This window comes from Mycteria americana, chromosome Z (genome assembly GCF_035582795.1).
Source record: "Mycteria americana isolate JAX WOST 10 ecotype Jacksonville Zoo and Gardens chromosome Z, USCA_MyAme_1.0, whole genome shotgun sequence".
Taxonomy (NCBI): Eukaryota; Metazoa; Chordata; class Aves; order Ciconiiformes; family Ciconiidae; genus Mycteria; species Mycteria americana.
The window spans coordinates 47,950,089-47,974,554 of record NC_134396.1 but is presented as its reverse complement, the minus strand read 5'-3'; the positions used below and the strand labels follow the sequence as shown (position 1 = coordinate 47,974,554).

The window sequence follows — 24,466 nt, the reverse complement described above, 5'->3', positions numbered from 1 at the left end:
GCCCCGGGCCCCGCCAGCACTGCGGGGTGCGCTGGGCGAGCCCCCTGCACTCCCTGCCTGAGCAGCCCTGCTGGAGCACCCTGCGGTGCTCCGAGTGCTTCGCGTTGGGCGCAGGGGGCAGGAAGATTAGCCTCCTGGCTTTATTTCCCAGAAAAATGTTGGAGGACATAAGGAGCTTTTCTCAGCATTTAAGCGTACAGTGGCTAGTGGCGACCTTTAAAAGACCGCTGCTCACCACTCTGCAATATGATAACCTTGTGGCACTTTTCCTGCTGAAAAAATTACTTGTTTGACTTTGTATGCTGCATGATGAAAGCCTCCTACATGGTTCTTAAGAAACTGAGACATAAAGCATGAAGTCATTACTAGTGGCATATTTAGCTTTCATGCAAGTGGACAGGTTTCTGTATTTTCCTGAAAGACAACTTGCTGCTCACAGAATCGCTGCATAGTGATAGAGGATTACATCTTGCTTACCACACTGAGACACACATAAAGGATCACCAGGTACCACCATAGGTCTAGTTTTTGTTTTAATTGCAGCATTCTTGTAATGCAAAACAAGATACTGAAGGGTAAAAGCACTGAAGGTAGCAGGAGTAATAGAAGAAGAAGAAGAAGAAAGAAGAAGAAAGAAGAAGAAGAGGAAGAAGAAGAAGAAAGAAGAAGAAGAAGAAGAAGAAGAAGAAGAAGAAGAAGAAGAAGAAGAAGAAGAAGAAGAAAGAAGAAGAAGAAGAAGAAGAAGAAGAAGAAGAAGAAGAAGAAGAAGAAGAAGAAGAAGAAAATCCCCAGCAAAATAGATCTCCAAACACTTAAAAAAAAGAGAGAAAGACAGAGAGAGAGAGAGGAGCAGAGAACAGTATTTCTACTGCTACAAGAGTGTAATTGAATGTTCTAATATGGTAGCATGAATAAACATGAAAACTAACTTCTATCTGAAATAAAAGAGTACAAGTCATCAGTCTTTCAAAGTCTGGAGGGGAATCTAAAAACCAGACGTCTCAGAACAGGAGGAGGGAAGGAAGGAGGGTTGGTACTGATCGGAAGAGGACTGCGTTAAATAACATTGGCATTACGAGGCAAAACACAACAAATTTAGGAGATGCCGCGATTCAGGTTGCTTGGGTAACTGCAGCTGGAACTGTAATGGGTAATGACAACACTGTCTTCTTACAATTGTGTTACAGAGCAACGCCTCGGTTAGTGCACAGTGTGGCTCCTGCTCATGAAGATGGCATCTACTGGGTGTTGGACAAATGGCTCCATGCTTTAGAGCAGCAGCCTATCCAAATTCTTGAAATGAGTGCAGAACTATTATCTCTGTGAGTGTTTCTCGGATTTACGTGGAATCATAACTTTTTAGAGAAGTTCAAACGTTTACTACGGTCAATTTTCATGCTTTATCCCTACCCACAGATTTCTTTCTGATATCCTAACAGATACAGACTTAGATATGATAAATTTGGCTCTTCTTCAGGCTTCCTACTCTGTGGCTGACGGTTGCATGCACTGTCAATCACATGGGGTTGTGTAGAGCAGGATATGAATTCAACTGTCCCCATCAGCTTTGGGGTAAGAAGTATTTCAGTGCAGGAGAAATGCTCTTCCATAGTCATGCAACCTGATTTATTGGGCCAAATGTTGTTCTGATTTGCCATATGCCACCTGACATCAGGTGCATTAAATGGAGCAAGAGACAGGACAGAACTGGCTCCTCACCATCAGGAAGAGATGCAATTAAGGCAAACGAGATCTAGCCCTTCCCTGGTTGGTCATAAGCCTAATTAAAGTAGCAGAACAGTCCAATCAGGAACGTATTTGTATGTCATGATTTTTTTTTTTTTTTAAAAGCATGGGCATTCTCATTTTGGGTGGCATATTTTGCATTGATAATAGGTCTAAAGTATGCTACAGGTTTTGGAAGCTGGAGCTGTTCCTCCATTACAGGTTATTCCATCTGCCATATAAAAAGAAACACAGAATTAGAGGTACAGTCATAAATGTCCTTCTCAGTCATTACAGGAGTTTTTTAGCACTTTTAAGTTATCCAGTGATCAATGTAGGTCATACCTACAGTACCCATATCTAGAGCTGTCTGCTGTGCAAAATAATTGTACATGTAAGGCTGCTTGGAAAGAGTGCTTTACAGTTAGTAGAAACCTGCCTCACTTAAATACCGATTACTCAGTCAGGAAATAATTCTTCAGAAGTTTTCCAAATCACACCTAAAGCACTTACTTTTGATCTTTTAAGTTAATTACTATGAATTAAACTAAGATAAGACATCTAGACAGCTCTAATAATTTCTAAACTGTGTCATTTGAGGAATGCCCACCCCATGGGCTGTTGGGATTTTGGTCCAGTTTGGAACAAAGGGAGACTTCAGATGCAGTCTCTGTGGAATGGAGGCACCAAGTTCTAATGGATGTTTGCTCAGACACTTGGGACAGGCCAGGAGAACCTTCTGCTTCCACCTTTCTAAGAGTCAAACAAATCCTCAGGCTATCAAACAAGCTTTCACCAATGCCCACCTGCAGCTGATGGATTTCAGTGCTACCCAGGCTGGGCCCACGGAAGAAGAAAAATGGATTTGATGAAAATAAATTGCTACTAGGTACTACTACTGCTGCTTGCTTCTAGGTAGTACCTAATCTGGGCTAGAAATGGAATGAACTGTAATTCCTCAAGTGTTCTCTCTAGGAGTGTGTTAGCTTTTCTTAACTCCTTCTGCTTCATGACCTGTGGGACAGCACATCAGCCACAGGTCCTGTGTACAAGGGGATGTCTCCCTGCTCTTTTCCAGGGACATACATATACTGCAAAAGACTTTCTGCTCTCCCCAGCTGCATGGGTGCTCGTGCTGAATGTAGTCTCACTAGTTTCTCAGGCACTAGCTCCTGGGCATTTGAGCAGGCGGCCTCTTTGACAGCCTGTCATGGGGTCAGGTTTGAAGACAAAGTGTCTTCAACCTTGTCAGTGGAGCAACATTGAGGAAACTTGTTCTGGGCATGTGCCTCTTCACCATGTCAGGAAAGCTTGCTGCAAACTGGGAGAAGATCGCATAAGTACGTTTTTGAGTTAGGAATGAAAAGCTAGGTATTGTTTCTGACCTTTCTTTGCAGCCATCTTCTCTTCCTCTTTTTTCTTCTCTTCCTCCAGAGCTTTCATTTTTGCATCATACTCATCAGCACGGGTCTTCCACTCGTTTCTGTTATTCAGCAGCCCATCAAGCATAGGCTGAATTTCCTCGTGGAAGCGGGAAAATTCCTAACCAAAGCACACCCATCAGCGCAATGCAGCTCAGAGGCAGTGCTTGTCCATCATACCCCAAGACGGACCCCGACACCTCGCCTCCCAGGCTGGCTCATGCAGGGAAAGCATTAACAGCACGAAGAGGGACCATGCTCCAATGCCCCAGAGATGGGCAGCTGTTGTCTCCTCTACTGCACCAGGACTCACTCACCTGGGATTTGAACCCCACGTTGAGAAGGATGGGGTGGGCAAGAGTGCGCTTTGCTTACCTTATAGACAAACGTGCACACAAAGTCGATGAAACCCACTTGAAGCTTTGGAAGCTCAGCAGCTTTCCTGCGGTCCATCATGGGCTGTGGGAGGACACAAGTTCATCATGATTTACAAGAACACTTCTTTGAAAAACACTATTTTCTCCCCAAAACTGCCTTGTTGTGTCAGCCTGGCAGTTCTGCCATGCCGTCCATAAAGCCCGTCCACCACAGCCCTCTTCCTCTGCTGCAGAGGAGTGAAGTGGGCTCATTTCCTTCGCCATTTTAGCAGAAATTTTAGACAGCTCTTTCAGTGTCTATGGATGGGGAGGAGTACAGAGAGTTTTTCCCTTGCGCCTCTCAACCAGATGCCTGAGAGAAGGTTCATGTTATAAAGTGCTGAAGAGGTTTTCAATTCTCTAAAACATAAGTGAACATAAAATTATATTCTTCTAAGGCCTTGTTGCTTACTGAATCATTTGTGATGTCTCTGTGGGTAGAGGGGGTGTATGAAAGTCTACTTAAAGAAAACCCAAACCACACAGGTGGAGGCCGCATCAAGGAATGACTCTTGGCTCTTTCAATGCCAAATTCAAGTACTTGTTATTATAGCAGAAAAAATATATTAAGAAACACTGCTTTAATGCACTTCCATTTACCAGAAATAATTTCTGGACTCTATGAAGTTTGCCTTTGTGGTTTTTCTCTTTATTGGAAACTTTGCTTTCCTCTACGATGTATGTATTTAATTTTCCTTTTTTTCTGTAAGGGACCAGCACAAAGTCTCCAGAGAGACAGTCCTTGCTCGTTCCAGCCACTGGAACTCATCTAACTATATGGAAGCTGGACAAGAGGCTCTGTCACAGGGGGTCTTCCCTAGTTGAGTACCCACTTTTCCAATGGATTTTGGCAGGCATGGTGATTTCAGGAAGACTTACAGTGCTCTGAGAGCAGCATTGCTTGTAGTAAGTCTCTGCTGAGACTTGCTGTCTGAACTGAACTGTCTGGCTCTCACATGGTACTTACAATAGGCTGTTGCTGAAGAACGCTTATTTCTAAGTCTCCTTGCTCCCAGAACTCAGCTGCTACCAGGAGAGCTACCTACATTGCCAAGGACGGAAAAAGAAAAGTTAGCATTGACTTCAGCTTTATAACTTGATGCGCTTCAGGTCTCCAGCATGAAGCAAATCTCACTTCTAGCCTCTTTGTCACTTCATGTCCAACCCCAGCCCCAGCTTTTCTCCTGGGAAGGGCAGCAGTGGCAATGGGATTGCACCCGTGTAGTGACAGCTCAATGACCTTATTGCACTGGAGCTCATTAATCCACTGCTCGTCTATTAAGAAATGTTTCCAGCGTGCCCCCCTCAAGGATTTGCCTCTTGGTTACAGTTGTGGATGCCTGTTGATTTTCTCAGTTGTGCTTTCTTCATGCTGAATAGGAAGGTGGGTTTTATTTCTTTTATCCTCCTTTAAATTTTAATGTTTCTTACTTAGCAATTGCTCAAGTACAGTTCAGGAAGGAACTCCTAAAGGAAATCAAACAACTGAGCAAACAGCAGGCATTGCTGTAAAAAACCCAAATGTTACGTGCAAAAAACCTCACTGTAACCCAAGAAGATGAATACTTGGGTTTTTTTCTTTTCTTTTTTGGTAAACATGAGTTTTCTCCAGAATTCACAACTACAATCTTAAAGATTGGTTTAATCCGTCAAAACCATAGTTATTCTAAAGTCCTTTTGGTAATTTTGGTAGGTGACTTTGATTCATCTTCTAGGCAGCTTAGGAAATTGCATTACTTTGAAGTATAAGCTAGAGAAATCTAACAGTATATCAAGCACCTGACCTTACTCTGGACTTCCCAAGGCTTTGTGATTGCTGACAAATCACAGGCAGTCATCATCATGGCCCTAAAAACAGGAAGGAAATTAGTTTCTTCTCTACAGCCTGCACCCTACCTCTTGCAGGCTCAGGATACTCATATCGCAATACTGTGTCAGGTATCCCCCGGTCCCTGCTGAAGTGATAAAGACAGACAGGTTCCTGTAACAGCTTTGGCTCTGGCTGGGACACTCAATCAAGGATTGCTCTCTTGATTAAAATGGATTTATGCTAGGGAACCCTTGCTTGTGGCACTAGGATGTTTGCTGCTTTAGTCATTGCTGGGCCAAACTTCTTGACTTTGTAGTAGCGTCTTTGGCTCCTTCATAGAGGTGGAGCAGCACAGACTGCAGTGAGGTTGTGGGTGCACTTCATCGCCAGTGCAAAGCATCCTGCAAAGGGTCTGTCTGGTCACAACAGCAGCATTGTGCAACTTGGATTTGTTGCCATTGGGAAGAACAACTAATGGATTGGATTCCTGTAGATCTGCCATTGCAACCTGCCCGTGCTTGTGGCCTACAGGGTGGTCTGGTGGGAGTATATGGCCAGAAGGAATCCTGCATCTCATTAGGAGTATATGACCAGAAGGACACTCCAAAACCAGTCACTTATGTGGATGAAGAACTACTTTAAGCTTTTTTTCCCTGTTTTTTCCCTGTTTCTCCAGAAGCTCAGATTTGAGTGGACAGTAATGTATCAGGTGCTGATTCTGCACAAAGTGCAGCACATGGCATGTTCTGGAGCTCTCACCAGGTGACCGCATCACTAAACTTTCCAGAGCCGATTACTCACATGACAACTTCTTTCTTTGTTGTCTCCAGAGACAGGTATTCAGTCCAGGCAGTCATGCTATCGTAGGTCTTGGACTCGTCAACAATCTTTTGAAACATTGTTCTCTTTCTTTGAGGGGAGGGGAAAAAAAGAAAAAGCTCCAAAACAAGGCAACAAAAGTGTTAAAAACAGATGTCTGATCCTGGTATTGATAACCCTCCCAGAAGGGTTTCCAGTACTTGCTATCCTGGCATTTAGGTCCTCAAGGAAGCCCCCAACAAAACCAAGCACCATCACCTGCTTCTCTTAAGTATGGGAAACTATTGTAAGTGACTTAAAAATAAGTATAGTGGTGAGACATGCGCAGGAACTTGAAAGTATGAGCTACTGCAAGTTATGTCAACTGAGAAATGCTTCTACCTTTGCTGGCAGCACAAGAAGGCTTTTTCCCTGAATGTTAAGCAAACTGCGGAAACCTAGAGCTGGCTAGAGTACTTGTAAAGCTACTTGGCTTTATATACTTAGTACGACTTTGTTAACCTTATTTATGTACCTAAATATATGTAGCAAATTCTGGGAAGGGGTTTATACACAACGTACCCATGTTTTGAGTGGTGTGAAATCTGGAAAAATCTGCTGTTTCAGTGCTAGCAGAGAAGACATTTAGGCCAGACCCACAAAGCAACTTGCGTCGGTGTTCTGTCTGTATCATTTTGCCTGGGTCTGATCTCAAGCAAGCCTTCGCTTGCAGACCATGGACCAAGAAGGGCAAAGACCGGCTTGTAAAATAATGGACATCTGGTAAGGAAGTGGTGGTATCTGCTCCCACATAGCCACCCTATGTCCGGAGTAAGAGGACTGGGTGTTGCACCCTCCCTCTTCTGTGGACTATTTATATTTTGCATAACCATTCTTCAGTACAAAACACAGAAGCAGTCTCTGGTCTCAGCACTGTATTTTGAAAGTACATTTTGAAAGCTCCTTGCTAATCAGGAAGTGAAATGTCATTGACTTCCAGCCTTATGTCCCAGGAAGTCAGAGCATGCTGCTCTGAGATGTTTGGCATTTTTGGCTTTTGAGTGTGAAATAGACTATGAGCTGGATATTCATCTACAATGGACCGTGTTATTTGGGTTGTGCTGCTCTCCCAGAGAAGTTAATGTAGCCCTGGCCAGGTCATTCAACATTTATGAATATTTTTAGTGCTGAAGTGCTAGGTAAAAAAACCAAATCGGACATCTCCTTCTGTTAGGGGATCACATAGCCCTGCCATGCTGGAAATAGAGGGTTAAAATGTCACGTCTGTGAGCAAAAGAATTTTGAATTCTTTGAGTTCTCCCCACCAGCTCTGGTATCAGTATCAAAGGCAGCCTCCCAAAGGCAATGTCTGCGAAGAGGATTGCTGCATGGAGGGGGCTCTCAGAGTCAAACATCAATGTTTTGCCTTTGTAAAGTACCAGCTGCTTTCTGCCCTTCACACACTGCGTACGTGACCAACTTACTTACTTGAAGTAGAGTGCCAGGTCTGTTGCTATAATGGCAATTTCCATCAGGTGAATCATGTGCTCATGCTGTCTGCGGTTGAGGTTCTGACATATATTCAGCGACTGAAAAGCAAAGAAAAGGAAGCTGCAAAATCCAAGCACTGTGTTGTTGTGAGTTACTGGCCATCTCCCTTTCTCAAATGTGCTCACTTTTTTTTTTCTATAGCTTCAGCTTGCTCCCCTAAGGTGCAAGGGTTGTGAGCCCTGTTCATCATATGTTGGTGCCTAGTCTACCCTTTTGTTCGCTGAACAGGGTCAGTGTCCTGAAGCTTGTTACACAGCGTGTGCCCAAACCCTGTCCCCTGGCCCCAGGGCGAATTTGCCTGAAATGAAAGCTAGCTGGGGGAGTGTGTCCACCTTGGCCCTGTCAGAGGGGCTACAGGAGGACAATCCTGTATTTAACATATTCCTATGGGGATAATGATATGGCTTCTGAAGAAACCAAGTCATGCATTTAGGAAGCCTATGCGTTTTGGTCCTGGGTGAGCACAGAATACTTGGGGAGTGAGGCAGCTGCAGTTCCTCAGGTATCCAAACCAGAGAAAGGTCTTGTGCTAAGCTAACAGCTCTGTTGTTGTTGAAAAACTTCCCTGAAAGTCAATTATTCATGTCCTTACATTACAGTTCATTACCAACCTCTTCAGAGAGCAAGAATTTTCCAAATTCCAAGTGATGTCTCTCTAAAATTGAGGATCCATGAAGTTTAGCCAAAGGATTTTGAGATCTGGTTGTATAAAGGAAAAACGATGTTAGTGCAGCACTTAAAAAAACCCCCAAATGTCCTATTTTATATTTAATTTTGTCACACACACAAGTTCAACTAATTTTAAAGGCTTAAGAGTAATATTTTTAATAGCTAATTACTTCAGTCTAGTAAAAGACTTTTGTGACACTGCTTATAACTATGTGAACACTGTATAAAACAGTCTTCCAACTACAAATTTCACCCAAAATGTTGTTTATGACTGGACTGTTATTACTCAGCTTAGTAAGCTTGTTTAATTCCTGTATAACTACATGTTCATATCTAGTAATAGGAACAGAAAAGCAGCAGTCCTTGGACAGTTTCCTAGCTGAAAAGCAAGACGCTCTTGTATCCAAAACACCAGCCAGCTTCACTTACATTTTTCCAAAGCTCCAGAAAACAGTAAGACAGTATAGGCAGCAAGCATTGCAGAAGAGCTATGATCTGACACTACTTTAAGTGAGCAACAGAGGCTTGACTGGTCAATGAAATAATGCAACTGTTTTTCTGTAGCTAGTAACTACCTACTGAGAGCAGCACCCTCATACTCATAGGTGCTTTCTTTCTGCAGGTGGTGAGGGCAGTGCCATGCATGGTGCTTTCTCCATGCTTTCTTCCAGCAAAAAACAGGCTTCTTATGTCCAGGATGCTCCTGGTGGCATCCTGAGTCTCCTATGATGCTCAGGCTACTAAATGCCTGCACTTGTTCCACCTTGTAACAGTAACGTGGAGCGTTGCTTTAACCAAAGGAGATTTACTAGGAGGTAAAGAAAGCCCCAGAGAGCACCACAAAACTTCAGTTTCCCCACTGGCCAAAGCATAAGCCCAAGTGCTGTAGCAAGCTGAAAAGCAAGGTTATTTGCAAAAGAAGGTTGTTACCCCTGTGTATAAAACAGAGCTGTACTGGAGTTTGGTGTGATCACAGCCTGATCCCACTCCACGCGAGGGCAACAGTAAATGGTTTGAAGTGGTAGGAAAGTGCTTACTTCATTTGGTAAAGGTTGTTGGTTCCCCTGTGGTCAATATCATGGCACAGAGCAGCAGTTACCATTGCAAGGGCTTCGAGGTCTGTGTAGTAACGCTTCAGTTTGCCAGTCTGGAGGGTGAGAATTTGCATGTCATCTGTTAGTATCTCTAACAGGAAAAGGTACTGAGCTGTAGCTGCTCTGTTCTGGGGATCTCCTTATTGAAACAGTCCAGGAGAACTGAAAATACTTGCGAAGCTAAACGCAATACACGGTACACTTACTTAGGTTAAAATGGGGAAGCAGCTGGAAATGAAATGTTTCAGACTCAGGTAGGTATGCGTGTTGTGCATACGTGCTCAATGCCCACCTGTGACGTTGGCTACCCGCTGCTATAGCAGCCTCCTGCCCTAGGGACAGCCGGCTCCTCCTAAGTACCCCTCCAGTGACTGGACACAAAGTACTTTGTGAAGGGGCTCTACATCTTTCTGGGCAATGGGGTATCCAAGCTGAATCGCCCAAAGGATTGGCCAGGGGTGGTAGGCGTAGTTCTGCTGCCAGCTGTGTGGGCCATACCGTCTGCACTGGGCCCTGCTGCTGGTCCGTCCCTGGTGTGGAGCAGCAGTCTGACACCTGTTTTTCTTGTTGGGGCACCTGTTGCCATGAGAGCCTGTGAGAAATGGCACTTGCCACATTCACACTAGCGATAGACTTGCACCTGTGCCTGTCCTGCCTGGAAATGAAAAGCATGAGGTTGTCTCCATCCCAGCCAGCTGACTTCAGTCTGGCTCTTACTGTCAGAAACTACTGGAGGAAGGGAAGTCCTGTATTCTCTGTCCCCTACTGTGCAGAAGGATTTAATCTGGAGGCTATTCAACACTATACACATTTGTCCTATGAGAATTAAAGCACTCCATTCATTGGGCAGTATTGGACACAGCTTTAAGTGTAATGCAAGGACTGTCACTCAAGGCAAATGGAGACCTCATTTAGCAGGACCTGTGCTAGGAGTTACAAACTCTTATCCTACACCAGGATTCACAGGAAGCCCTGCATATCTCCAGGGCACAACAGAAGACCTCCTGTAAATAAAGCTGTGCCACAGAATTAACTGTGGCGATGTCACCTTACCATCAGGAGCGTGAACATGGTCTGCGCAACGTTGAAGCCATGGCGCCAGTTGTGGTAAGTTATCTTCCGGTAGCCTTTGCTGACGGAGTACACAAACCTTACCAGAACCTGCAAATTGGGGAAGAGGATGTCAGTTTGTGTGATGAAGCTGCCGCTTGTTGCTCTTGCAATAAAGACCATGTACAGAAGTCATGGATGAGGTTCAGACCAGCTCTACAGAGGTGGCCCCAGAAAGGAATCAGAAGCTGTAGTATCCTCAGGCTTCCCTGATGGTGTTGGTATAGTAAAGCCTAGTGCAGAGCTAAAGGGGACACAAAAATATAGCTTTCTGCTTTCTAATACCTTTCTCTCTCTCTTTTTTTTTTTTTGAAGAAAAATAAAATCACAGAGATACCTGTGGGGGAAACAAGAAACAGCAATGTCTAAAGGAAATGAGATTTCATCCTACTGTTTGTGAATTTACTGAATTTCTGTGTTTCTCTGTGTTGTCACTCATAAGATTTGTCCCTCCCATGTCTTGTAATTTACTAATACTGATATCTCTCTCCAAGAGATATGGCTCCATAGATGTAGAGATGGGTGGTGTTTATATCACTTAAAAAATTACAGTATAGGGCATTAAATAACAAACTGTTTTTTCCCTCTGCATTCTGCTTCTCCACCTGTACTACCTCTTGTAGCTATATAGGTTTTCTCATTAGGAAGCAAACTAATAATGGATGAGCATTCATTTTTAAAAATCTCTACTGCTCAGGGTGGCAGCAAAGAATGACTGCTTTTCACACCTGTATCAGGGGTTAGTTGTTCCAGAGTAGCTATCTGGAATACTTTTTGACATTGACAGGGTATAAGTAAGAAGCACAGAAGTAATTCCCATTCAGAGCCCTTCGCTTCCCTCCTACTTCCCAGCCTGCCGTTCCAGGGTGAAAACTCTTCCTGCAGTTACATCCAGATCCCACTAGATGGAAATAAACCTCACAGGATGTGCTGAGAAAGCCCTTGGGGAGCAGCAGAGCTGCTGAAATGCCCATTTCACAAGTCCTGCAGGGGTCTGAACTGTGGCAAAAACCGTGAACTTGCACGTCAGGGGCTATGGGGTCCTTGTTCCCACAGGGTCACACCACTCCTGTCGCCAGCAGTCAGGAAGTTGGTACCAACTGCACTAAATGAAGGCACGTCCGTGTTTGCAGGGGGAAGAGAAGCACAGGGACCTGCCGGTGTGGGTTTCAGCATGTGTTGGATGAAAGCTATGAGGTACGCGCTATAGCAAACAAAACATGCACACAAGTATGCACTGCCCCGTGTTACGCCTGGAAACTGTGCCTTTACATTGCAGCTGTAAGTGGCAATTTTTTGCATGGGGTAGCCCCCATCTATATAGACCCGAAAGCAAACCCACGCCTGTAGCAGACAGTGCAGAGCAGAAGAGGCCAGCTTCATGCTCCAAACCCGCATGTAGCAACCAGGGGCTTTGTGAGGGGGTTCCCTGCCCTCAGCGGGGTGAGGGGACTCGGGACGCATGCCCCTCTCCCTGCAAGCCCCCATGAACCCAGACCTCTGGCCGCTCCATGAGCTGCGCAGGGCACGCACGGGGACCTCAGCCACGCAGCGAGTCTGCTGGCCATCCAAGATGGGAGTCCCTGGGTGTTGCCAGCTCCTACCTCCTGTGGAATCTGGAACTTTTTCACCACGCCGAGCTCGTAGTACATCTGAATGCCGCACTTCACCAGCTCTAGCTCAGTGCAGTCAAAATCAGAGAACCTGAACTCATAGATTTCAAACTTGGTGGGTCCCGGGAGTTCTTCTTTCTGTAAGAGAGGTGGGACGGTTTGTTGCTGTGCTACTTATGCCATCCCTAGAAACACCTGGAATGGGTTTTACTTGATAAAAATTTATCATTCTGATACTGCTGGGAACTTTTCCTTTTAGAATATAACACATAAATATACTGAAATGCAGCTTTCATAATGCCATTAGTGGGGGAAGAGGGAGGGCATTTTTGGTTAAGTACAAGAAATATTGCTTGTTTTCTGTTAGGCACTTTTCTTGTTGATTTGATATAGTTTGGAGACTCCAAACTTATCAGGTCTTACAGGGGAAGACTTACAGCCCTCCATATTTACTCCGGAGAACAAAACGCGTGACAAGTCAAGGTGGCTGATGTGTTTCCATTTGGACTTTGAACCCCTTGAGATAAAGTGGCAGAGACTAAGTACTCCCTGGAAGCTGGGGAAGGCATTCACTGCCACCTGATAATAATAACCTCAAACTCACACAGCAGAGGAGGGCAGGGTATGCTTTGCCTTCACCCTTCACCAGGTGCCCTGTCGATGTGTACCAGTGTGCCAACACTGGGAACTCTTCCTTGCATCCACCCAGGCAATATTTGTTTGCCAGGGCTGTCCATTCCATCAGTACATTGCTCTTACCAGGATGCTTGCCAGCTCCTCTTCCTCACACTCACTTGGCTCCTTCCCCAGCTTTTCTCGTGTTGGCTGCAAAGAGCATGGACGTGTTAAACTGATGAACAAACCCCACTGGACTTTGCACTGTGCAGCTTCGGGGCAATCTAGGGCAGCTCTCATGCAAATTGTGTTTTCTTCCTGGACTGTACTTCTATTTCTGGTCTTTCAACCCATTCTTCCTGGTAAAAATGTTCTCCCTGTCCTTGATTTTGGTTAGCGTTTCCCCCACTTGCAAATGTCCCCCTAGAGCCAGTGTCCCAGCTAGGTCCTCTAACTCCACATCCTCTGCACTAAGGAGGTTTTGGGGAATAAATCAGCTCCTTTTCCACCCCTACAGCCCTGCCTGGAGTAGCACCTGTGTGAGCCCACCTCCAGGGCTGGCTTTGCCAAGGAAATTAGAAAGGACACAACATGGCAGTGTGCTGAGGTGGAGGGCAGACCACAGATCCAAAACAAAGACTTGTTCTGCTGCTCTGCAGTAACTGGGGCTCCAGGTGCTGCCTCCACACCGTGGTAGCTGGAAGCATTTCCATGGGATGGGAGACCTGTGTCTGTGCCGTAAGTCACAGGCCAGACCAGTGCACCTGGGGGTGTGCTGCACGTTGTGAGGCATTACCAGAATTTCCTGGATTTCATCCTTGTCACATTTCACATGGTAGAGCACCATATCCTGAGCAATGTCCTTCCGGTTCTCCAGCTTGTTCATCTTATCATACGTGTCTGTGTTGAGTACAGACCAACCCAGAAACTGCGTCAAGGACTTGGTCAGGGGAAAAGAAGGAAAAAGTGAAATAACGAAAACATTTGTTCCTCAAAGACACAGAAATATAACACTGCATGATATATTTTTAGAGAAACACAAGCTCCACTTTGGCCACAAGTCTAGCAAAGCAACCATGTGTTTGCTCCCAACTGCTGCTTGCTCCTCAGCAGAGCAGCTCCCCAGGTGTTGAATCTGCCTAGGCCTCCAGAGCATCCCTGCTGTGGAGGTTTGAGGACCCTCTGTCCAGTTCAGCATACGGAAAGCTATTTCTGTGTTGTTGCAAGTGTCTCCACGCCTGTGGAAAGGCTGGTGTCACAATGGTGACAGCAGGTCAGGAACCCTTGTATCAGGGAGAGCAAGGTGGTCTCAACACCTTTCATATATGTTTACTCACACCCTGTGTTTGCTCTCAACTTGTTTGCTGTCCAGTGGCCAATTCAAACCGATTTTTTTTTTGCAGTCTTTTTGTTTGATAAGAAAAGTCAATTTCAGGAAATGCTCTGATTAATAACAGATGCCAAGAGCTGAATGCCTATATTGGATTGAAACTAGCATAGGAGCATTTGTAAGCAGCAAAGTCTTTAATTACAGCTGCTGTCAGTAGATTCAATAACTGGCCACCCTTTGTATCTTAGCTACACAGACAATTTCTGTGTAATTTATCGAGGGAGCTGCCCAGCCAGTGTGAGCCAGCTGTCATGTATGTGAACACAGGTCAGAATGGTCGTGTTAGTACATCATAGCTGCTCATGGCTAGGTGTCCAATCCAAGAATGCTGAAACAACATGATGCAAACACAGCTGGGTTTCCAAGATGGAAACCCCCCAGTATTTCATATAGTTGCTTTCAAAACTTTCAAGCTGATGCATAACACCTCTATAAGCAACAAATAAAGTTACTTAGCTGCAAAACACTGGGGGATGCTTTGCAGGTGCACAATGAGCAATAGTGACCTCTCTCAACCATATGAACTACTTCCAGCCGCAGCAAGAAACTATACCTCCATGAGGGTCTCATCCTGTTCATCAAATGGTTTCCCATCTTTTCTGTTATAAAATGTGACAACACCAACAATTTCTTCCTTTTTGTTGACTATTGGCATGGAGAGAACGTTTTTGATAGTCCATCCTGATTCATCTAGAGGACCTTCCTTGAAGCAATAGCAAGCAGAAAGACACCATGTACTTAATGCGTTTTCTAAATACATCAGCACTCCCATTTTACATCAAGACTACAGGCTAAAGAAGTATTTATATGCCTAATATTGACTCATTTCTGCAAACAAAGTAGAATCCTTGATGGGACTCTAAGTTTTCACAGTACCTGAAAGTTAAACATCTCATCTGCAGCAGCATTCATAATGTTGCAAATCTAGGGAGTCACACAAAAGAAAAAGTTTTACAATACGGGCAATGAGAAGTTTGAATACCAAAACAAAAAACTGAATTGATGAGAAAGCAGCATTAGTATGACTTCATCTCAGAAAGCCTTGATGAAGCCTAAGTTAAGTACTTACAAATCCACTTTCAGCCACATAAGTTGGCAGTCCAGTAACTAGAGCCCAGTGATCTGGGGTAGGATTTCTGAATGAAAGAAAAACCCACAAGGGAAATTAAGGATATACGTTTACTGAAGAATGATCATGGAGCTGAAACGTATCCAGCTGATTGCACAATCCGCGTTTACATGTTTCACCCTCAGTTACTAAACAGTTCTGTTACTTTCAAAGGACCCATGTGTGCAAGCAAAAATTTTTCACATAAGTAAATACTTTTCCTTCAAGGATTCAATACAGAATAACTCATAAAGTATCATAGTCTTCAGAGACTTAAGAAAAAGTCATTCCTGGGAGTAGGCACCATGTTTCAGACCTTCAGCACAGAGAAAGATATAAGAAAGCTCCTGTCTAAGAGTGTCTGCCAGCCTGAGCTTTTGAACACTGCTGTACGTAAGCAATGGGAGCCTTTCTTGCAGCCCTTACACTGATGCAAAGCAGTGTGACCAGAACTGGGAGAAACTCCTGTTATGTCAGATTTGTCCAAGGTGCCCAAGGCTCGTCTGAAAAATTCAGTGGCAAGCAGAGAGGGTGGTTTTCAGAAAGAGGGAGCCTCAGTGTGGTGTCAAGAGAGGAGGAAAGGCCAGAGGCAGCCTTGAGATGGAGCAGCCTTGAGAGGTAGCCAGTGACTCGAGGATAAGAGAGAAACAAGGGAGCTGGAAGACAGGCAGGGGAGCAGGAGTGACCGTGAGAGGTCAGGAGGGTAGCAGAAGGGTGAGGGTCAGGGCTGGGACAGCCGGTGCTGCAACACAAAGGCAACCTGGATGGGCTCACCCGCTTGATACAGGGAAGGCACCAAGGAGAAGTGATGCCTCAGCCTGGCAAGGAGAGTGGCAAAACTGCAGGCAGGCAAGGCAGTTCACTTCTGCATTGAAAAAGAATCACTGGTTGCAGTGACTTTTGGAGCCTGACTTGCAAGCCAGGATCCCAATGCCCTGGAGGAAATCTTTGTGCCACAGAATGTGAGTCGAAGCACCAACTTACATTCTGCCTCTCTTAGTCAGTCTTCTATCTGTCCTTTGCATATCTCCTCATGAATGCCTTTAAATCATGGGGAACCTTGGTTTTAGCTACACTCTGTGTCAGTACCTAGCATACAGAAACTGGGCACTTACGGAATGACTTTAATGTCTTCTTTTCCATGTAATATATAATCAATGACCTTGTAAAAGAGTATTTCCTACAAATAAAAAGAAGAGCGGTGTTAAAATCAGTGGTGAGGCAATCCAGCCAGACAGCAGAGAGTTTAAGAAATCTGGTTCTCACATACCCTGCCATCCGGGGTGCGAGGTCCTGAGTAGGGGGGAACTTCTCCCAGCAGGACTGGCCACAGGTCAAAAAATTCCTGATTTTAAAATGAAGAAGTATTTTTAGAGTAGAAAAGTGTGTTCTGCCTTGAGCCTCAAAGTAACCACTGCTCTACCATGCTGGTTTTGGTATTGTGTAAACAAGGCATGAAATAATAAGACTCGTTAAATACTAGGGAGCAGAATAGTATATCTAAACCAGGAAGTGTCAGGTGCATTATATGGCTGTCTATAGTCATATACTGCCTATACACAGGATACTGCTTCACCCAGTGAACAGCACGGGCTGTACTCACAGACCAAATGGCTATGTCAATATTTTATGTCTTCTTCATTTTCCAGAGTGTGACTATAGGCACATCTACTACTTGCTAGCTTGCTAAAGTGTAAGATTTTTTTTTTTGTTTTTCTTAGGCTACATTTTTCTTAGGCTACATGTTTTTCTTAGGCTACATTTGTTTTTCTTAGGCTACATTAGGCTACATTTCTTAGGCTTGCTGATCAAAGTGTCTTTAGCACAATAATGATCTTTTAATACACTTCTTCACAAGACAGCATGCTATGAAGGCTCTGCCAATGTGGTGGAGATCAAAGTCCATGGCAGCCTCAGTCAGCCTGACCATGGAATAAAGCAGGGCTCCTATGACAAGGATGGTGTGTAACCCCCACATAAAGTTTGCCAAAGGTGCAAACAATCAAGACCAAATCAGAGCTGCAGAAGCAACTTAGCATCTAGAAGCTTATTTTCATGAAGCCAAATTTCACCTAAAAGCCTCGATAACGTGCACATGGATGAGTCCTTGAGGAAGGTGGCTGCTTTGTTGCTGGGGGTTTCCACAGGTATCTCACTATACTTTTGATATTCACAGGCTTTGTGAGGCTGTGCTTCTGTCGCAGACTTTGACCAGGACTGCCCTGGTCAGACACATTTGCCCTTCCTTTGTCTCCCCAGCCTCTGGCTCCTTCGACAGTCCCCCCCCAGTGATAAGCTCTTCCCTTTCCCTCTCCTTTCTTTATCCCAGGCTCTTCTTTTGCATAATGGAATAAAAAAATGCCAACCAAAGCAGGAATAATGACTCAACGCTAGCTTGCACTTTGGCTGCCCCAGTAAAACTTGCCTCCACACATCACCCCTCAGTGGATAGCAGCAATGCAGAAAGATGTACAACACACATGTGAACACTCACCTTCTGCTTTGTCATGTCCAGGAGACCTACTGAGTACCGGTCGCAGTTCAGGTATGCTCTCACCGTGTAGAAAGCCTTGTGGAACTGCCGCTCAATGTCTGTCAGTTCCTCAAAAACCTTATTAGCTGACCACAGCAGCACCTGGAGGATAAAATCCAAATGTAAGCATAGCCTCTCCTTGAGAGCTGGACTTCCCAAATGTGTTTGGAGTAACAAGGAAACAATTGGGTTTTTACAGTGCAGTTCCTGAAAAGTGCAATAGCAACCTATACTGCAAAATGTAAAAGCATTACTTATTCACACTGGGAATTACTAGGGAAAGATGCACTCTGAGGAAGAGTCAGGTCATCGTGGAGTGCTATGTAAAAGTCCAGTCTTACAATTATAGCACAAAAAAGTAGTAGTGCCAGATAAAGAGAAGGCCCCACTTACATTTTATACCCATAAGTAAAATCTTGCATCCAAAAACAGTTAACACCAAAAGTGTTGCAAATCCTGAAGGCTGGAGTTGGAAATAGCCAAATTAACACTTTCCTCAAAGCCTTTGTGCAGCTGCTTTCTGTGCACATCAGCCTATGATCCTTTTCCCCATCCCATGCCCTGCAGGTGTACCCTTAAAAAAGCTGTTGCTATTAGGCTCTTTCATTTGTAAAAATTGAGGTTATGCAGCAAATTAGGCAAGTATTTCTGGTGGCACAAGGAGGGTCTTTGTGGGCCTAATGGAGAACTTAATTTTCTCTGAAATGGTAAGGAAGCCATCTATCCAATTGCCTAGCTTAGCTAGTGCATGTGTGCCTGTATCTGTGTGTGCTTTGCTTTCCGAGCCCAGGAGACATGAGGAGCAGTGAGGAGCAGTGCTTCAGAAGCACGGAGAGCTGTGCTTTGAACAAGAAGTACTGTTACATGGCCACAATCAGGAAAAGTGTGTCTCATCTCCTCAAGGGGCACTAGTAGATATTTTTGACAGTTCTGAGGGGCATCAGTCTCTGTTTCTAATCCGTACATTGGGACAACTCTGCCACGCCTATAAAGTCTGAGGTGTTCACACAAACCATCAGAGCAACCATGAGCAACCGTTTATTTTTGGCATTTTACGGCGTGCAATAAGTAATGCTGAAAGGCACAAGCCCAGTGAGGAGGACTGAAAGAAACATCTGAAGACTGGCCAGTTCATGGAATGATGTAAAGAATTGGGCAAAATGTGTTATATGGTCTTCTAATAAGACTCTTACACAGTATCTGAGCACAAGCAGACTGAACTGTCTTTGCACAAGCCATTTTACTTACAGTATCCCCCAGTCTTTGCAGTTGGGCTTTGCAATATTAAAATCCTAGACCACCTTTGGGAATGTCATTTGCTCACTCTGTACTTCAGTACTTTTAAGTCTAACACACATATTAACTCTCACACAGACCTTTAGATCTAGATGGGCAAAAGTCTGCCAATTGAACTATTGGTAGAACTAGCAGTGTGTCTTGCATCTCGTTCTCACTTTCCTCCCTTTCTGTGGCACCTGCTGACACAGCAGTGATATATGAACACAGGACTCCTGGGTTCAGCCCCAGACCAGAGCACCCTGCGGGACACATTAGGCCTTCCACTTCTTGGGTCTCCACTTTGTCTTCTAGCTCCTTTCTTACCCCACCCAGTACTACTAGTAAGCCCTCAACAGGAATAAACCTTTGCTAGTTCTACTTTAGTTGAATGACTCATCATTGATAGATGGCTGTATCACCTGACCATCATTCATGTTTTGGATTACTGAAAAAATTAGACGAAGCACATGAGATAATGAATTAGTAAGTATAAGTGCTGTCCCAAAGCTTCTAAAATAAACTTTCATTCTTCATCCATTTTGCTGAAACAAGTGTTTATCCCCCACAGGAACCCCCACTGGAGACAAGAGCATGGCTGCCATGAAGCATAGATGCAATTGCATGTCTTTTTCAATGACAGCCAGTTGCCTGCTGCAGAAAGTGCTTGCATGGATTCACATCCATCCCAATAAATTTAAGAGTCCTTTCATAACCCCAGTCATGGAAAAGAATGGTGGCTGAATTGTTTCAATTCAGAATACCCTAAAATACCCTCATCTATGTTCATTTCTACTGAAGGAGGCCAATACTACAGGCATATGAAAATTATTTTACTGGCACTAAGAAGAAATTTGATGGCACTTTTTATTAAGCAGATAAGGAAAAAATACCACATTCTTAATTGTCTTGGGAAATCTTGGTGCTGCTGGCTGAAGTGGTTAAATGCCCCAAGAGTGTTTCATAGCCTGAGTTCAACAAAACACCTGGAGCTCAGTCCCCCTGAACCTGGTGCCACTGCATCAGCTCCAGCAGTTTTGCCAACAGCAGCAGGAAGAGAGACTAATGAAGGACTCTGGGGAAGGAGCAGTATCCGAAAGCAGATGAGGGCACCTTTTTCTTCCTGCTTTTCAGGCACAAATCTCTGGAGCAGATCAGCTATACCCGTGAAATCAGAAGAATCCACTCATTTGATTTTGAGATACAGCCCAGTCTGCATTTCCACTCTTACCTGGCCTCTTCGAGTCTCGCAATTGTGAAGATAACTCAAGTGATAAATTTTCAAGTTCAAGGAGGCAAAATTCAGGTACTTCAGAAAAAGCTGAAAAGGCAAACAATAAGACTGAGTCAAATGCAGTAGCAGCCTCGTGTATACTGGATTTCATAACACCCCTTTAGCAACGTCATGGTAATTCCCCTGGATAAATGTTTTGCTTTGCACCGGTGAGAGATGAGGCTTATCCCACTGTAACTTCCCTGAAAGATTTCTGAGATAAGCATCCTTATAATAAGCCTCTTCCGTTAGAGGGTGAGTCCCCTGTAGGGAAATTCACACCAGTGGAGCTTCACTAAAGCAGACATCCCTAGTGTAGAAGAGTCAGTGTTACATGGCAAAAGCGACAACTGCTTGATAGAAACTGAGCTACTGACCACTTACTGTTTCATCAGAGCTGGTGAAGTATGGGCCGTTCAGCTTATTAATAGCCAAAATGACAGCAACTAAATCTTTGCCATTCAAGATGGGTGTTGCAAGGATGCTTTTCGTAGTGTAGTCGGTGAGCTCATCAACAAATGGACTGAACTGGGCACACTGTTCAACAGAGAATTTACAAATTAAGCATTTTCCACAATGTCTGTATTCTTAAAACCAAGTCAAAGCACAGCATCTTGAATTAAGTTGCCTAAAGAAAGTTTTGCTTAAAAAATTATTGAGGAAGAAATGAATTAGCAGAAAATTGGACAATGTACAGGTGACAAAGCTAATATCAAGAGAACTGGCTGTGGCTTCTGACTGCAACACGTGCACTTTTTAACTTTTTGCAAAGATCTTGCAAATCATAAGCCTTAATATGTCAAACTCTGTCAGAACAAGGAGGCTCTCCACTGCTCATCCTCAGATCACTGATATCCTTTGTAGTACCTCCTCCATCCTTTCCTCTGACTTCTTGTTAACATTGCGAAGTGGGTACATCCAGTTATCACGCAGCACTGCGTAGCCACGGTTTATAAACGAGTGCTGGTTCTGTCTGGTACTGTCACTGGGAAGTTCATTCATCCTCATTTTTCTTCCGCTTTTGCCTGGGCCCTGAAGCTGCTGTCAGCTTGCAGTCTCCAGGAATCCATCTACCCCTCGTTTCTATTGAAACTGTTCTCCCAGGCATTCCCTCCCATGTTGCTGGGCCTTTGTACATGGGATGGTGATGGTAGGGAAGGTATTCCAATGGAGGATGCAGCTGGCACCAGCGGTGTGTGGTTCCTGGCACTCTCCCCCTGCCCCTGAGAGCAACCCACCCCCTTCTGCCCCGGGAGCATTTTGGCAGCGGCTGCAATATGTGGCTAGCACCAGTATGGACTGGGCTGCCCAGGGAGTCGCCCATGAGGGAATCACCATTCAAACCACTGGGAGAGTGCTAGGTCGTGCTGGAGGGGCAGCACAAAGGGAACGCGTCCAGTTGTTCCTTATGCGAATGTCACTGTCCCCCCATCCCAAAAGAAACAAAGCAGAGAAAGGGTAGTGCAGGGAAGGCAGATGGCCCATCACCTCGCCTGCACAGGTCCTTACTGACACCATCATCATCTGCCAATAGGGAGTGCAGGGATGGTCTTGCTGACCCAAGATCTCCTCCCTGCTCAGCTGAATAACTTGTCAGCTACAAGTCCTTCTAGTTGGGTTAGAAAAAGCCCCACAGCTCTGATCATATTCAGAAGGTTGCACCAGAAAGAATAATCACTCCCTAATGCACCTGCTCCCCACGCCCCCGCTACTGCTGGCCTTCCCTGCCAGTTGGGGTAGACCAAGCATTTAGTCTCTGGGTCTCCTTCAAAGGAATTGCCTTATGGCAGTGCCTGAAAGCACTAGAGTTGGAGCGCAGCACTTGGCTCACAGCACTGAAATCCTTCCATATTCTTGGAGAAATGTCTGAAGCCAGAGAGCTTTAAAAAGTTTAAGTCATGTTCTGATGCTTTTTTTTTTTTCCCCTCCAAAAAATGGTTGCAAAACCAAATCAATGTCTCAGTATGTTCTGTGGAGGACAAGGAAGTTTTTGCTGAAGCATTTGGATATGCTCATACTGAGCAACAAATGGATGGATAAACAGATGGTCTCTTTGTAACTAGCAAACAATAGATGGAGTAATCCCAAATGCCATATTTGGGTCACATGGATTTTAGTTTTATACCTATGATTAGAACAAGCGGATTGTTATTGCTGCCATTCAGGTTTACGTGATTCAACCCAGGAGTATGGGGGGCAGATATTGTCATTAAGACATAAAAATAAAACATTAAAATTCTTTGGATCCCTCCTGGCATCTCAGTGTGCAGCGTTTGCTGAAAGAGTTTTTTTGGTCAAAGTTTGTCTCTTGCTGCTTCTGATGAAGATCACTCATACACAGGTTGCAGTTAACCCACCTGCTCTGAGGTCCACTCCCTCTGGTTGATAAAAATGCCTCTAAATGCCCTTGGTCCAAGCTTCATCAGACAGCAAACATTTTCAAATGTCATTTGTGGTGGAAACCCCTTTCTGGACTCACTGTAAAGGATTTCTCTCTCTTTGCCAATTAATCATGGAATATAAATGTGTGCGGAAAATTCCATGTTCATTCAGTGCAGATCTGACTGTACCTCGCTCTCTCTTCTCTACTGGACTAGATGTATTTTGGTTTTTTTTTTAAATTAGACAGGCAAGGTGTGACAGTGCACTTGTTTGCAGGTGTTAACACCTAGTGTAATTAATGTGCTTAGCTTCACCTCACTCCATAAAATGAAGTGGGAAGCAACTTACAGACTTGCTACTGGTGCTTTGGTTTCCACTACACAGCTATTCCACTGCAAGAGGTTTGACCAAGCACTGAGATGCCCTGCTACCTCTTGACCCCTTTGTACTAGTAAGCATGTGAGCCGTTCTTCTACTGAGTGAATGAATAAATGGCAAACCTACCTCGCTGACATCCTTGATGTTCATGGTTTTCTTGGTTTGTGCAACGTAGCCCACAATGCCTATGTCCAACGGATAGACAATCTCGCAGTCTGGGGAGACCAGGCATTCCTCCAGGGTGCTTCCCTCTTGGATGTTGAAAAGCCTTGTTGCCAGTTCAGGTGTGCCATTTCTCTGCCTGTACATGAAAAGACTACAGCGGTCAGCATGAATAAGGGACCTGATTCTTCTCAAGGTCTTGAAAACAACTTTCTCCATGTTGATGCTTTCTTGCATGTCTTGGATCAACTCAAAAAGAATTTCACTCTCATTGCTATCCCAGGACTCTGTTCTTAGCTTCTTCTCAAAGTACTGCTTGGCAAAAGCAGGGTTGCCATCAAGAAACTTCTCCACGTCGTCTTCACTAATGCTCATTGTGAATGCCCTGGTTCTTGTGGTAGGTAGTAGTCCAAAGATGTGGTCTATGCAAACAGTACTTTAATTTCTGATGTAGTTCCTAAATTTTTGTAATAGAAGATGTTGCTTCTAGAATGACCAAGGGTGAGGTAACACTGCAAAGAGAGCTTGTCATCAGGAAGAGGTATTCCTTTATAGTGCCGAAGGTGAGTCTGTGGGAGGATAGATCTTCTCAACCAAACAGATTAGATGACCTCTACAAGACCTTTGGGTCAACTTTCTTCTTCTTAATCTAAATGCAAACAAAAACTGAGTACTCACAGTATCTGAAAACACTCTCCTTTCTCTTGAATAGCAGAACAGTTACTGAAACAATTATATTGAGGCAGCAGCAACAGCAAGAACTGCATCTCCTAACATTGAAATAAGCTCTTTAAAGTCTAATTAAATATATACTGCTTGGTCCTAATCCTTGGCTAACAAGGTGAGCATCTTATTATTTCTGCTCTCCCAGCTCCCTGCAGTAGCAAGAAGTGCAGCCTTCACAAAAGAACATAGTGGTCAGAACAAAAAAAGTGAGGTAATGCTGCTCTTTCAGGACTCCCTCTACTATTGCAGTGTTCTTTATCTGCTGCTGTAGGAGCTGTTCTCAAATAGAAGCACCAATCCTGAATGCTTTAGCTCAGGATTTGAACTGAATTTGCAAGGTCTGTGGCGTTTTCTTCTTGCTAGTAAGAACTGGGAAAGGAAAACATGCCTCTTAGTGGCATCCCTTTAGGAAGGAAT

General features: G+C 44.4%; 1 protein-coding gene across 1 annotated transcript; it reads right to left on the bottom strand.

Annotated features, from left to right (window-relative positions):
* Positions 1-1,898: 1,898 nt before the first annotated feature.
* Positions 1,899-23,698, bottom strand: PDE6B (phosphodiesterase 6B). Its single transcript, XM_075526880.1, has 22 exons — positions 23,288-23,698; positions 20,786-20,938; positions 20,360-20,449; positions 17,815-17,955; positions 16,591-16,665; positions 16,436-16,500; positions 15,282-15,348; positions 15,089-15,136; positions 14,766-14,915; positions 13,619-13,762; positions 12,967-13,032; positions 12,199-12,345; positions 10,538-10,645; positions 9,428-9,537; positions 8,333-8,420; positions 7,659-7,759; positions 6,174-6,281; positions 5,347-5,410; positions 4,530-4,604; positions 3,522-3,605; positions 3,111-3,267; positions 1,899-1,957 (listed from the first exon to the last, which is right to left on the bottom strand). Exons 1-22 carry the CDS (start codon positions 23,696-23,698, stop codon positions 1,899-1,901), a joined length of 2,511 nt encoding a protein of 836 aa, XP_075382995.1.
* Positions 23,699-24,466: the final 768 nt, after the last annotated feature.